This window comes from Palaemon carinicauda, chromosome 22, assembly GCF_036898095.1.
Source record: "Palaemon carinicauda isolate YSFRI2023 chromosome 22, ASM3689809v2, whole genome shotgun sequence".
NCBI lineage: Eukaryota > Metazoa > Arthropoda > Malacostraca > Decapoda > Palaemonidae > Palaemon > Palaemon carinicauda.
In genome coordinates, this window is record NC_090746.1 from 74,131,592 (window position 1) to 74,148,642 (window position 17,051).

The following is a 17,051-nucleotide window of genomic DNA, read 5'->3' on the forward strand; positions in this document are numbered from 1 at the left end:
TATTTCGGTCAATAAACATCGACCCTCTTCAGGATGTGAAGTAAAAGTAAAGAATACAGTGGAGAGTGACGGTTTATATATGAAAGCAAAAGGGTGTGTTCAATTGTTCTATAGTTGTTATAATTGCTGGAAGGATTAGCCAAATTTAATTACATCCAGGTGCGTGTTCTTATTGTTGAGCCGCTTGGAGGAAGTCTTGACCTCTGATGCATGTCTGGTGGTCGGTCTCCGTGGATTATCTTCTTAATGATAGGGTTGAGAAGAGTATTGTCCACTGTGTCAGCTTTCCATTGGCCCCCAGATAGGTTTATTGTGTTTGATTGATTTATGATGGCTGATTCCAGGATTTTCCTTCTGTACGGACAGGTACTCTTAAAAAGCAAAGACGACTTACTCCAGTTAATCTGGTGCCCTAAATCCCTAAGGTGAATGAAAATCCCCGAGTTTTTATACCCATATCTAACAGATCTTTTGTGTTCGGATAATCTTTGAGATAGCGAACGGCCAGTTTGCCCAACGTACACTTTTTCACAGTCCCTACATGGTATTTTGTAAACGCCGGCTTCTATTTCTCTTTTATTTTGATAAACATTAATAAGGGCGCTTCCTATGGTCTTTGGATATGAAAAAACAAAGGGGTTCTCAGTTTTGATATGATTTGTTATATTTTTAATACCTTCTATATATGGGAGTTTTATCTTATTTTTAAAATCTCTTTGGTTAGTAACATCATGATCTTTATAATATATCGTGTTGGCTTTGTTGATGGCCTTTTCTATGACATACGTCGGGTAGAATAGCTGGGCGAGTTGTTTACGGATGATTTCAAATTCTTTATTTAGGTAGGCTGGGGAACAGATTCTCAAACCTCTAAGAAATAGATTGCAAGCTACTCCAATTTTTACAGAAATGTCGTGATAACTAAAGAAATGAATGTAGGAAATAGAGAAAGTTGGTTTTCTATACACAGTGAAATTATACCCCGTCGATTCCCTTATAATTAGTATGTCCAAAAAAGCTAATTTTCCATCTTTTTCCCATTCAGTTTTAAATTTTATGCTAGGGACTAGGGAATTTAGATTTCAATATATTTTTCAATAATCTAAATTCCCTAGTCCCTAGCATAAAATTTAAAACTGAATGGGAAAAAGATGGAAAATTAGCTTTTTTGGACATACTAATTATAAGGGAATCGACGGGGTATAATTTCACTGTGTATAGAAAACCAACTTTCTCTATTTCCTACATTCATTTCTTTAGTTATCACGACATTTCTGTAAAAATTGGAGTAGCTTGCAATCTATTTCTTAGAGGTTTGAGAATCTGTTCCCCAGCCTACCTAAATAAAGAATTTGAAATCATCCGTAAACAACTCGCCCAGCTATTCTACCCGACGTATGTCATAGAAAAGGCCATCAACAAAGCCAACACGATATATTATAAAGATCATGATGTTACTAACCAAAGAGATTTTAAAAATAAGATAAAACTCCCATATATAGAAGGTATTAAAAATATAACAAATCATATCAAAACTGAGAACCCCTTTGTTTTTTCATATCCAAAGACCATAGGAAGCGCCCTTATTAATGTTTATCAAAATAAAAGAGAAATAGAAGCCGGCGTTTACAAAATACCATGTAGGGACTGTGAAAAAGTGTACGTTGGGCAAACTGGCCGTTCGCTATCTCAAAGATTATCCGAACACAAAAGATCTGTTAGATATGGGTATGAAAACTCGGGGATTTTCATTCACCTTAGGGATTTAGGGCACCAGATTAACTGGAGTAAGTCGTCTTTGCTTTTTAAGAGTACCTGTCCGTACAGAAGGAAAATCCTGGAATCAGCCATCATAAATCAATCAAACACAATAAACCTATCTGGGGGCCAATGGAAAGCTGACACAGTGGACAATACTCTTCTCAACCCTATCATTAAGAAGATAATCCACGGAGACCGACCACCAGACATGCATCAGAGGTCAAGACTTCCTCCAAGCGGCTCAACAATAAGAACACGCACCTGGATGTAATTAAATTTGGCTAATCCTTCCAGCAATTATAACAACTATAGAACAATTGAACACACCCTTTTGCTTTCATATATAAACCGTCACTCTCCACTGTATTCTTTACTTTTACTTCACATCCTGAAGAGGGTCGATGTTTATTGACCGAAATATAGTGTGATTTATTCATATTTCCTGTGTTTCTTTTATGGGCCTTTTTGAAAAAACATGTTAAACTGTTCGATTACAGTTATAAATAAGATATATATATATATATATATATATATATATATATATATATATATATATATATATATATATATATTTATACTGTATATATATATATATGTGTGTGTGTGTATGTGTGTATATATACATATATATGTATATAAATATATATATACATATGTATATATATGTATGTATGTATGGATGTATGGATGTATGTATGGATGTAGACGTGTAAAATGCACAGGAAACACGAAAGTGAAAGACCAGGTACCAAGCGCTTTCGTGTATTACGTATGCTTCTTCAGGGTACAAAGTAAATGGCTTTCATTTCCGTTTTTTTTTTATTTCTTTTTCGTATGATTTTATTTTCTAATTAATTTTGTATCCTGGTGAAGTGTACGTAATTCACGAAAGCATTTGGTATCCGACCTTTCACTTTCCAGTTTCTTGTGGATTTTACATTTAAAGATTTGTCACGTGTACTTTTATGACTGATAATATATATATATATATATATATATATATATATATATATATATATATATATATATATATATGTGTGTGTGTGTGTGTGTGTGTGTGTGCTTTTTCTGGTTACATATATATCTATATATATAAATGAATATATATATATATATATATATATATATATATATATATATATATATAAACATATATATAAATATAAATATATATATATAATATATATATATATATATATATATATATATATATATATATAGAGAGAGAGAGAGAGAGAGAGAGAGAGAGAGAGAGAGAGAGAGAGAGAGAGAGAGAGAGAGAGAGAGAGAGAGAGAGATAGCAAGCGTTTCCCAATCAACTGTCACGACGTTAATATCTTCTCACGGAAGATATGATTATTGCAAGTGTTACTTTCATATTGTTTATATGAGCCACCATTATCATATTTTGAATACAATATATTCATAAATGAGTACGGTCCCATTACATATTGCATCTGACATTTCATTACTGATAAAAACTAAACAAAAACATGTAAAACAATAGTGACATTTGTTATGAATTATGTAACCTATTAGATATCTAAAAAAAATACACTTTATATATTGTTTTAGAAATAAAAGGTAGACCAGTGTTATTATTACTCCAAATGTTTTCTGAGTGAAAAAGCAGAAATGCTTTATAAAAATTGATTAACAGACCAGAAAAACTTCATTTGGAAAATCATAATTGTTTCATTAATGAAAAACTACAACAATACAGTAAGTCAGTAATTCATTAACTGGGCTTTTTGTTCACTTTAACAAAGGTTTTATCCGTTTTGCAAAACGTAAATTTTAATCCACTTTCCTAATTAATGTTTATCAACACTTCACACAATTGAGAGAATTATATTTTCCTCCTATTATTTTTCAGAAATTCCTCATTTATTACGTGTTTTGCTATTCACTATCATGTTTATTGATATATCCAATGGGATGGAATATATTTAATTTTCATGAATTGCAAAACTCCCTCCAAAAAACAAGTCTTTCATATTATGTTTTCTATTCTATTTCATTTCTGTCAGTATAATATAATTAAATTTCTTTCTTGTCAGTTTTTAAATATTGTATTGTATTATGATTTTAGATTCTATACTTTCTCTTACGAAAATCCGTTACAACTTCATAATGGAATAAAAAATATTTCAATATTATTTTTCATTTAGATTACTTTGTCTCTTTAACATAGTTTTGATGGATATATCTTTCTCAGTATGATGATCTTCATATAATTTTAATTTCCTTTCACAAGTGGTCATGCATTTTATTTCCTTGCTCCTTAACATTCATTATAAAATTTTCATTTAGGTCCATAAGTGTTCATAGATTCCAGTTCCTTTCGCCTTTGCATTCTAATTACAATTCCTGCTACAGGTGTGATAGGAGTCTCTACAGGTATTCTTCCAGTCTGTCTTTCGTCTTGCATTACATCTTTTTAACCCTTTTCTACAGGTGTCTTGAAGTATTATGCCTTTTGCACTATGTGACATTCAATCTAATTCTTTTTTTTTTTCAAACAGGTGCCCTCAAAGTTTATTGCTATTCCAGATTTCTCCCTCCAATTTATTTCATGAAAAAATATCATCTTCGTATCTTATCTAGTCAATTCAACTCCATAATCCCCAACTCTCTCATGAGATCCTTAGGTGAATTAATAATCTGGCCAAGAAATAATAGATTATCAAATAACAATAATTTCATTCATTTCTAAACAACACCCTTTCATCTCTATAACTAGCCACATGGTCAATTATCTTCGTATTGTATATTAGTCATTTCTGCATTTGACCCATTATAATTATTATTATTACTAACTAGGCTGCAACACTGGTTGGAAAAACAGGATGCTATAAGCCCTAGGGTTCCAACTGGGAAACTAGCCCAGGGAAGAAAGGAAATACCGAAACAGATATAATAGTGCCTGAAGGTACCCTCAAGCAAGAGGATGTTTTCATCCACTGTAATAGCAACAAGGTCAATTCCCACCCTCGTATTACATTCAGAAATCAACACATCTCTTTTACCCCCACAGGTGGTCTCAGGGTCTGCTATTCCACCAGGCGCTGGTGGACTGCGCACGAGCGGCGATTCTGATCCCTCTGGGCAAGTCGATCTACAGCTGCCACGCGGTGGCCAAGTGCTCTCTGGTGGAGACGGCGTTTCTCCTTCTCGTGACCGTTTCTACCATCAACATGTTAACAACGGTATTAAGTCAAGTAAAGGAAGAGTCTCTTGAGTCACGTAGGCAACCTCGTAGATATGGCTGTGTGTAGTAGCTTCGGTTTGTAGGCTGCTGCTGCTAATGTTCAACCTCAGCCTTCTCTTTTATAACTTAGCCGCTTGATGCTGAGGATTAGGGATTATTTTCTCTATGTAATTCCAATCAAAATAATGGGGGCTTGTTGACCCATTCCTAGCAAGGAGACAGCTCTAGTTATGAATCAACGTTTCCCGACTTTCATTCTCCTCTCTTTTCTTGATGATCTAAAATAAAACTTAAAGCATTAAGAACTAACATTTCTGTTTAATAATCGGCCACTCGCACGATGTAGCTAAAGGACAATTGTTAAAAAAAAATCAGAATTCTAAGACGACTGTAGTTTCATAAGTATTCCAGTTAAAGCCCCTATTTTGATCAAGAGCATCCACAAAGAATTTATCTTAATAAACCTATGACATTGGCTTACAAACCTTTGACATGAGAAGCTGTGATATATCTGGGGCAAGGAAATCAATAAATAGATAACCTATTCAGGGAAAAAAATTAAAACTATTACGTTTCGAATGTGATCTTTGTGGATTGCTTACTCTTAAGACCAAATAACCTTTTTCCACATAGACTTCTACATCAAAATGAAATAATTGATACAAATCTAGGTCCAATGATAATTTGAATAAATCTAGGTCAGCTGATAATAATTAATACAAATTTAGGTCGGTTGATAATGATTAATACAAATTAAGGTCCACTGATAATTCAAAGAAATGTAGGTCAATTGATAATAATTTTTAAAAAATTAGGTTCAATGCTAAATGAAAGAAATCCAGGTCTACTGATTATAACTAATACAAATCTAGGTCAATGATAGTAACTGATAAAAATCTGGGTCAAATTATAATAATGCATACAAATTAAGGTAAAATAATAATAACAGGTACAAATATGAGTTAAATGATATTAATCGATACATATTTAGTTAAAAACATAACATACAAAACTGGGTAACATGATATAATTAGATACAAATTTATGTCAAAGGATAATAAATGAGACAAATATGGGTCAAATGATAATAATAGATACAAATTTAGGTCAACTAATAATAACGGATATAAACAGGCATCAAATTCTAATAATAGATACATATCTATAATGACCCATAACAAATATATACAAATTTAGGTCATACGATAATAATCTATAAAAATCAAGGTAAGATGATAACTGATAAAAATCTAGGTCAAATGATAATAATTTATATAAATCTGAGTCAAATAAAAATAAGAATAACTCATAAAAATTTAAGTCAAATGATAATACCTGATACAACTATAGGTCAAAGGGTGTTAATAATCAATACAATTTTAGGTCAAACTATTATTACTGATTAAAAAAAAATAGGACAAACCGCAAAATTTGGTACAAATTTCGCATATTTACATTCACACAAATCAAAGTCAAACGCCGAAATTTGACACAAATTTCAGTATATTTTGTTTGTCATAAAAGTAATGAAATCAAACAAACAGAAGTTACTAACACGTTACAAGGTAAATGAACTCAGTTGACCTTTAATAAATAAATACACTTTCATTTATGACTAATGAAGTGTTTTGGGCAAACACCTTTGAAATTAGATGCATGCGAAAAATCATATGCGAGAGGGAAAATAGTTGAAATTTATCAATTAGTCAAAATAAAGGCATCGACTGCAAGTATTCATTCTTGAATTGGATGAGTGATTATGATATGGCATTAAAAACGTGTATGTGTATTACGGCCCTCATCTAACACAAGCAAATATTATATATATATATATATATATATATATATATATATATATATATATATATATATATATATATATATATACACACAAACATTGGAATATATAAACACATACATACATACATACATGCATACATATATACATACACACATATATATATATATACATATATATATATATATATATATATATATATATATATATATATATATATATATATATATACAACATATGTATACGGTCTTCCCGAATGAACCAAGTCAAATATTTAACCAAGGAATTTATATTTCAAAAAGTCTCATAGCCTGAACAAAAATATATTCTTTCAAAGCTGATATCATTAGCAGAATGCAGAGTAAACATGGCTATTTCATCATTTATATTTAACTAATTTTGACATGTTACTCATATGACGTTTTTTTCTCAGATATGCTTGGACTCGAAACTATATTTTGCTCTTTTTTTCATTTTCAACATTAAAAATATATTTTAAAGTAAATTTAATATAACGCACCGGAGTATAAAATCAAGCTTTGATTATCTTTTATTTGTGAAGAAATATAAATGCAATTTCAATTCTTGGAAATAAATGCGTTAAAGTGTTGTATAAATTGTTAAGAAAATGTTTGTTGTGATGAAGAGGGATTTTAACTCTTTTCTTTTCTGAAGGAAAAATTATAAATTGTGCATTAAATGATACAAACACAAATGACAAAATACTGAATGAAAATAAAAATTATCATATACACTTATACACATTCACACATATGCACACAAAATCGTACCCACACATACTGTATATATATATATATATATATATATATATATATATATATATATATATATATATATATAAATATATATATATATATATATATATATATACTATATATATATAAATATATATATATATATATATATATATATATATATATATCTATATATATATATATATATATATATATATATATATATATATATATATACATATATATATATATATATACATATATGTGCCTTTTGTATGACATTTGAAAATATTATAAACTCATAATTAAAATAGCACGTATTCGGGTACGTACACATGCGTACATAATTACTAGAATATCAAACGCTCAATATAAGTACTGCATATTTCCCTGCAAAATAAATAGTTCGAGAAGTGAACAATCACTTTTATGGTGAATCATCGGTAATCGAAATCATAATATCAAAATAAATGTGATCAGTTAACAGTTCTTAACATTCTATCACAATTACATTTGTGATTTTGACTCTAGAATCTAGATGAATGAAGATATTTTAGAACTCGTTAGAAATATACGTGAGTTAGGATTTGTCTCCCCGTCCGTTTAAATTATCTCAAATAAATACAGCATTACAAACAAACGCAGCCGTAACGTTTCCATTTTGACAGAGTGCCTGAGAAAAATTAAACAAAGCAGAAGAAAAATCAAGAAAGTCACATAACTAAGCATCTACACACGAAGACAAAAATATCAAAACATAAACTCATATTTTAGATAACAGAAAGTAATGAAAGAGAAGAGGAAAATCCAAGCAGGCAGAAATAAAAACGTAAACAAGATGTACAGAGAGTAACTCAAAAATACGAAAAAATCAGTATACTCTATTTCCTATTTTATACAAGATAAAAATACACCACTAACAAAAACCTTTTTTAAGCGTAAATTGGATACCATATAGACCCCTAACCAGGTGAGAAAGATTCATTTACCTTTTATGGGAGAGAAACCCCTGATGGTATCGCCAGGACCTGCGTATCACATAAAACCTGATGACAAGAAAAAGGGGGAATAGCAGGTGCTTTTATCCCTCCCTCTCTCTCTCTCTCTCTCTCTCTCTCTCTCTCTCTCTCTCTCTCTCTCTCTCTCTCTCTCTCTCTCTCTCTCTCTATGGCTAGATGAACTGGGGAAATGTTCAGGATCCTCTTTCTGTATATCTTACTGGTGCATGTTTACATTTCCATTATTGTTTAGGTTCCGTTTTATATCTCAGTTTTGTTTATAGTATCCACAACGCGGGATACAGTTTCTTTCCGTTCTGTTTATATAAATTGTTCTCTTTTTTTGTAATCTTTGATAACTGTGAGTTTTGTGTACATTTGAAATTTACTAAAATAATACTCTAAGTTTCGTATGCTATTTGTATTTAATTTCATTTTCTGCCTATTCTCATATTTAAAGTTTCATTTTGAAATTGTTGCTTTTTAATCTTTACTATAGTTTTTCATAAAATCTCTCTCTCTCTCTCTCTCTCTCTCTCTCTCTCTCTCTCTCTCTCTCTCTCTCATATCATTGCCATTTACCATTGATTTTGTTTTCCGTACCATTTTGTGGAGTCTCTCTCTCTCTCTCTCTCTCTCTCTCTCTCTCTCTCTCTCTCTCTCTCTCTCTCTCTCTCTCTCTTTAAGAAAAAAGAAAATTTCACCAACCTTCCAGATACATCAAATCAAAATATCTCAAGTAAAATTATCTGATCAGGTAAAATCACTAGTTATCAACAATTTCAAAATTAGCAGGAATACAACATGGCTAAACATATGTTATTAAATAAGCATATCTATTTAGGGGATGGGATTTAACTTTAACGACATAGAAAATAATTGGGTGGCCTGTTCCCAAACCAAATGTTGGTAAATAAACTTTGATATCAAAAGTACGATAGATTTTTTGGCATTCAGAATCCGGCATAAGAAATTAAGATATTATAAGATCTTTTACTTTAATATGACTATTATGCTGGATATAATTAGTAAAGAAACTAAGACATTGAAATATAATGATATCAGTTATCATTTAGGAATTGTAGAAAATATAATATTAACTCAGAAACAAGAATATATAGGTAATTTCAGAGGGTTCCTGATCCTCAGCTGAATATAAAAATAGAATGAGTGTATTGTCAAAAATCATGTGGAAAATTATAAAAATATTTCTAATAACTTGTTTAATGCACCAGATAAATGGACATCTCTTTCATATGCTTTTAGTTGTTTCTCCTATTCTATGTTTGATGGAATAAAATCAAAGATTGCTCAGCCTCCAAAAGACGGTCGACTCAACACGTACTTCCACTTTATTAAATCAGTGATTTAATGATTTAATAGATGTTTCTAATTCAAAGTTTTTTGTGTATATTATATATATGTTACTTCTATTTTTTTTAAATCTATTTATGTTTTCTAATTTAAGATAATTTAAACATTTGTATATTATTCAATATAAATTAATGACAATGATTACAATCCCTTCTGTTTAACCTGGTAATAAAACTGTTATTTGTTATATTGTGAATATGAATCTCTTATATGCTGATTCTGGACGAAATCAAAATATTTTTTCCAACAACATGATAAATCTAAATCAGATAAAAAAAAAATTCAATTTCCTATTGTTGTTTTAACTTTCTAATAAATTTAATCTTCTTTAGCACACCATAAACACTTCACGGGGATGACTCTTTTCATATATATATATATATATATATATATATATATATATATATATATATATATATATATATATATATGTATATATATATATATATATATATATATATATACATATATATATACAGTATATATATATATATATATATATGATTATATATATATATAAATATATATATATACAAACACACATATATATATGTATATATATATATATATATATATTATATATATATATATATATATATATATATATGAAATAAGTGTGTATATAGGTATGTCATTCTATGAACTTCTCTTGTTATACAGAGAAATTACAAATGTATATATACTGTATATATATATATATATATATATATATATATATATATATATATATACAGTATATATATGTGTGTTATATATATATACATACATACTATATATACATATGTATGCATATGAATATATATATATATATATATATACATATATATATATATACTGTATATATATATATATATATATATATATATATATATATATATATATATATATATATTTAGACTCTAAATAAAAATACTGGAAGCACCGATCGAGTCGAACTTTCTTTTGGGCGGAATCGGCGCCATCTTTGGTAGTTGGACAGAAACCCCCACCCGCGTTTTTTTCTTGACGTCTTCTGCAGGTGTTGAACGACGCCCCTCTCCTACCCGAAGACTCAGACCAAAAGCAGATGCCCCTCCTGATGGAGTCTCCGCAGTGCGTCCTTTTCGGGACTTTTATGATATGGTTTGCCTCTATTACTATAAATCTGGGACCTACGTTTCTTTCTGGAGCCCTGGCGGCGAACATTGATGAGGTGAGTCATTGAGGAGAATTTTTGTATCAAGATATGGGTATTGTTTCCGGTTCTTGGTCAAACGTTTGAACGTTTTGCATAATTTATAAGATTAGAATACGATGACATAACTATGTGAGATGATACTGTGTTCTGAAAATTATCCCTACGTCCAGTTATTCAAATACTGTTTACAATTCTTACTTAAAGGTTTAAACGTTTTCTGTGATTTTTAAGGTTATAATAGGATGATATAAGTATATGAGCTGCTACTGTATTCTCAAAATTATCACTACGTCAAATTTTTCATATATTGTTTACAGTTCTAAGTTAAATGTTTAAACGTATCCGTGATTTTCGTTAAAGTGATATGATGAAATAAAAATGTTCTGCGTTACGCATATGAGACAATATTGTTTACGGGTTTGAGAGGGATTTTTTATAAAAATATGGGTATTGTTTATGGTTCTCATTTAAACGTTTAAAAGTTTTCCGTGAATTTCATAAAAGTCATATGATGAAATAAGAATGCTCTGCCTTAATCATATGAGAAACTATTGTCTTATTGGGTATTATCATCAAATCAAGTTTTTCATGTTAAGTTTTATCAAAATATGGATATTGTTTACATTTCTTAATTAAACGTTTTAAATGATTTTCAAGAAAATGATATAATGAAAATGCAAAGCTCTGCGTTAAGTATTGGAGATTCCACTGTGTTCTAAAAATTCATATATTATCCAAATTTTAGCTCTGAATTTAATATATACTTATTCTAATTTCTCGGAATAATTGCTTAATACTAGTTTAAGCCATTCACATGCCAAATCATACGATGTTTCTTTACTTTTTGTTTGCAGCTAAAATTATGCAAAATGCCAAATAATTAATTGCAAACGTTAAGTTTACTCCATAACTAAGTTCATACCAGCCCAATGCTTCATAGAATTAATCATCATCTTTTTTTGGTCTTAATTAATAAATATATTAAGTTATCGTTTCTTTATTTAGAATCATTCTTAAGTTGAGAGCATTCTTATAACAAGTCATCCATTGACTTCCTTTTTTGTTCTAATTTCAAAATATTTTTATATCAATTCATCCATATATTTAGATACTTAAAAAAATTGCAGCCCATTATCAAGTTTAAATATTTGACCCGAGTTAAAAATGTTCCTACACAAGCATATGCAAAGACTATATAATTTTTCCTGATTAAAACTCCTTATATACGAAATTGTCAAATGATTAAATTTTTTTGTCATTTTTTACCAATAAAAACTATCTATACATGAAATCATCCGATGAATTAACTTTTCTTAATTTGTTCTTTAAATTAAAACTATTTTTACACGGAATCATCCAAAGATTTCTTTTGTCATTTCCCCAATTAAAATACTCAATATCATCCTATAAATTTTTTTTTTTAATTTGTTTCCCAATTAAAACTATTTATACACGAAATCATCCAATGGATTAATGTTTTATTTGTTTTCCCAATTAAAACTATTTATATAAGAAATCGTAAAATTATTTAATTTTTGTAATTTTTTCCAATTAAAACTACTTATACACGAAATCGTCCTATGATAAAAATTCTTCTCCAAGGGTAAACACCGTATCTATGTCAAGTCATTCATAGATATGAAATATGCTTTATAGTTATATCCAGAATAGTCTCGCACCTTCCTCTCTCTATCTCCTCCATAAACTAAATTCCAGCCATTACCGAATAATGGCTTGTAATTCAGCGCTGCTGTTCCTCCCCGTCAGCTGAAATTCTTGACTGAGATCCATCTCCTTTAAACCTTCTGAAATGCCTCTGCCTTCATTCTCCTTCATGCATTGATGTTTCCCTCAACAGCTGGATAGTGTCACTGAGAACCATAAACATGTATGGATGGGGACTCACTTTTAATTGGTTCCTAATTGAGGTTTTATTTTCTCTTTATGATGATATAGGATTCTTAGATTTAACCATGAGAATATTAGATCCTACTGAATAATAATAATAATAATAATAATAATAATAATAATAATAATAATAATATTAATAATAATAACAATAATAATAATAATAATAATAATAATAATAATAATAAAAATAATAATAATAATAATAATAATAATAATAATAATAATAACGATAATAATAATAATAATAATAATAATAATAATAATAATTATATAGTATTTTTCTTTATTGCTATTAGTATTCCACGAACTTTTCACAATTTTTAATATAAATGTCAGTTTTATTCATACATTTCATTTAACTCGACTTTAATTACTTTCCCCTTAAACCATCATAACAGCTATTTATTGAATAATTGTTTTGTTATTGTGCTAAATTTAATTGTTCGTATCCCTCTTGTTTCCCTATTATTTACAAATCCTCTAATCTTATCAATAAAACAAAGACTCTAATCTCCAAAGTACTTCCCATTCCAGTCACTCTTCACACATTTTTTTAGGTCAAAAGATCTTAGAGTTTGCCAAAAAACAAAGCTCTTCCAATAATATTCTCCTTCCGGTGTTCTTTATGTTAGTATACAGACACGCCAATCTCCTAAATACTGTTTTTCATGTTAGTATACAGACATGCCAATCAATCTAAATACTGTTCTTTATGTTATTATACAGACACGCCAATCTTCTAAATACTGCTCTTTATGTTATTATAGACACGCCAATCTCCTAAATACTGTTTTTATGTTAGTATAGAGACACGCCAATCTCCTAAATACTATCAAGTCACTACCAATCTTCTCCCTTTCCGAGATGCATTAATATTCACACTGCGCCCAAGATACCATGATCTCCCTCATTGTATTCCATCTCCACAAATCTTCATTCAAATTTCCCAGCACAATTCATCTTCCATCGATTATTCATTAGAACAATAGTCTTCCCACATCCCAAGAACCCAAATCATCCAACGTCAACGGATCTTCCTATAACTATCAATATTAGGTAATCTACCCTCAATATTACTTAATATATCAATATTTCCCCATTTTTTCAGACCCTTAGATCTTCCCTAATTTATTTCCCGGTTTACTGATCATCCCTAATTTATATCCCCGGTTCACTAATCCTCCCTAATTTTCATTCCCGGTCAACTGATCTTTCATAATATTTAACCCGAATCACTAATCTTTCCACCCTCTTCCAGGTCCACATATCTTCCCTAATCTATTTCCCGTTTCACTGATCTCCCCCATACTCTTCCGGGTTCAAATCTTTCCTAATTTATTTCCCGGCTCACTGATCTTTCCATACTCTTGCAGGTCCACATATCTTCCCTAATCTTTATTCCAGTGCCTATTCAAAAGAGACCTTAATTAGGACAAAAGGCAAAAAGCTTATTTAAATATGATGCAATTTCATAATGACCTGATTTAAGTTAAAGTTTTCTCTTCCCATACTCTTACAGGTCGACATATGATCCCTAATTTATTTCCCGGTTCGCTGATCTTTACATACTTTTTCAGGTCCATATATCTTCCCTAACCTTCATCCTGGTCCCAATCTAAAAAATACCTTAATTAAGAAAAACGCAAAAAAGCTTATTTAAATATGATGCAATTTCCTAATGACCAGGTTTAAGTTAAAGTTTTCTCTTCCCATACTCTTACAGGTCGACGTATGTTCCATAATTTATTTCCCAGTGCACTGACCTTCCCACCCTCTTGCAGGTCCACAACGCGCCTTCCTGTCCCTTGATAACTGGTCCACTCCGCCACTACGTTCTCAACGTGCTCTGGATCCTGACCAATGTGCTAGTGATCATGCTCACCATCTTCCACCTGTACAAGCTGTACAGGGATCTGTCCAACTCGTCCTTAGAAGCTGTCAGAATTGCTTCGCTGGTCACAACCATGATCAGCGTCACGCAGCCCACGAATTCAGGTTAGACCACGTTTACCAGGATTCATAAATGGTGTTGTTTTCTCGGTTTTATGGCCCAACAAGATTGTATATGATTCTTATTTCATGTAAGAAAATAGCTGCACTCACTCACTCTCACTCTCTCTTTCTCTCTCTCTCTCTCTCTCTCTCTCTCTCTCTCTCTCTCTCTCTCTCTCTCTGACAGCTCTTTAACTTTTATAAGATCTTCGCTTTTATGATTGTAAATTGAATTCTCTTTTTATTCTTTACTTATAATAAACGATATCGGCGTCAATTACCTTTGATATCAGGATGCCAGAAAACTACAAAGCAATCTCTCTCTCTCTCTCTCTCTCTCTCTCTCTCTCTCTCTCTCTCTCTTTTCCTCCATCACAAATGGATTTTTTCTCATATCACCTTTGAATTTCTCAGTTACCTATAATGTTTTTCAATTAAATTCACTTTAATCTTTAACGTAGCTAAATTCGTTCCCGTCCTCTCTCTCTCTCTCTCCCTCTCTCTCTCTCTCTCTCTCGCTCTCTCTCTCTCTCTCTTTTCCTCCATCACAAATGGATTTTTCTCATATCACCTTTGAATTTCTCAGTTACCTATAATGTTTTTCAATTTAAATTCACTTTAATCTTTAACGTAGCTAAATTCGTTCCCGTCCTCTCTCTCTCTCTCTCTCTCTCTCTCTCTCTCCTCTCTCTCTCTCTCTCTCCCTCTCTCTCTCTCTCTCCTCTCTCTCTCTCTCTAACCTAAAAACAAACTGGTTCTTCAGTTCATGTACACTAGAAAGCCTCCAATCTAGAACAAACAGGAGCATATAAATGCAAACAAGACAGAACAACGAGTTTACATATTTGATGGACCACGTCGGTGCAATTAAGTCTGATCCCCAGTGCCTCTCCTCGGCTTCCGTTTTCATTGGAATAAACAAGAGTCGTGAAGAGGTGCCAGCAGCTTAGGTAATATTTACATTTTTCTTTACTTCTCTCTTTACACGACTTTCCTTTCATCTTTTGAGCTTCTTGTATCTTTTACTGACATCTTTCTTTGCTTCTCTCTTTACACGACTTTAATATCCTCTTTTAAGCTTTTTGTATCTTTTATTTAAATCTTTCTTTGCTTCTCTCTTTACACGACTTTCCTATCCTCTTTTAAGCTTTTTGTATCTTTTATTTAAATCTTTCTTTGCTTCTCTCTTTAAACAACTTCCCTTTCGTCTTTTGAGCTCGTTTATCCTTTATTTACATGTTCCTATGCTTCTCTCTTTACACGATTGTCTTTTCGTCTTTTGAGCTTTTTATCCTTTATTTACATGTTCCTATGCTTCTCTCTTTAAACGACTGTCTTCTTGTCTTTTGAGCTTTTTTATCCTTTATTTACATCTTCCTATGGTTCTCTCTCTTTACAAGACTGTCTTTTCGTATTTTGAGCTTTCAGTATTCTTTATTTTCATTTTTCTTTGCTTCTCTCTTTATACGACTTTCCGCTGGTATTTGAGCCTTTTTATCTTTTATCTACTTATCGACTGTATTATTTTCATTATTTTGAATTCATACCTATTTCTTTATTGATCTGTTATATATAGACAAGTGTTCACAAAACACTTAGATTATATCTCAATGAACACTTGTGATTAGCAATATACGTAAAATCTCTAACTAAACAACATCTTGATTAAGACAAAACGAGAAAAGATTACTCAAATATAATGGGATTTCATAATGACCTGGTTCAAGTTTTAAAATCTCTCTTTTTATTACAACCTTTCTTTCAATTTTTTTTAATAAGATGTAAAATAATATCTTTTAAAACTGTTTATATAATCTATATATTTTTTCGTCCTTTTGGTTGTTCCATTAACAATCCAATTAGGGGTGATAACGTATTCGTAAGAATATTCATATATTCCTAAATAGTGAAATACCACATTCACGATATATATTCTATACAATATCAGAAAACTATGACGGGTTTCCCATTTGGTACTTTGAAAGCTCTCTTGCTGCTTTTACTGAATTATAGAGTCCCATTTAGGAAGGATCTAATTTTCAAATTAATAGCTATTGAACTTAACTTCATTTTT

The 17,051-nt window shown here is 30.5% G+C and overlaps 1 protein-coding gene across 5 annotated transcripts in view; it reads left to right on the forward strand.

Moving 5' to 3' along the window:
- Positions 1-17,051, forward strand: part of LOC137616551 (uncharacterized) — a 327,286-nt gene that overhangs the window by 267,339 nt on the left and 42,896 nt on the right. For 4 of the 5 annotated variants that reach the window (XM_068346404.1, XM_068346405.1, XM_068346402.1 and 1 more), the window contains exons 3-5: positions 4,799-4,982; positions 10,916-11,089; positions 14,767-14,980. In XM_068346404.1, the coding sequence (XP_068202505.1) occupies positions 4,799-4,982; positions 10,916-11,089; positions 14,767-14,980 (572 nt within the window). The remainder of the gene's footprint in view (positions 1-4,798; positions 4,983-10,915; positions 11,090-14,766; positions 14,981-17,051) is intronic. The other variant, XM_068346403.1, reaches the window with a different exon arrangement.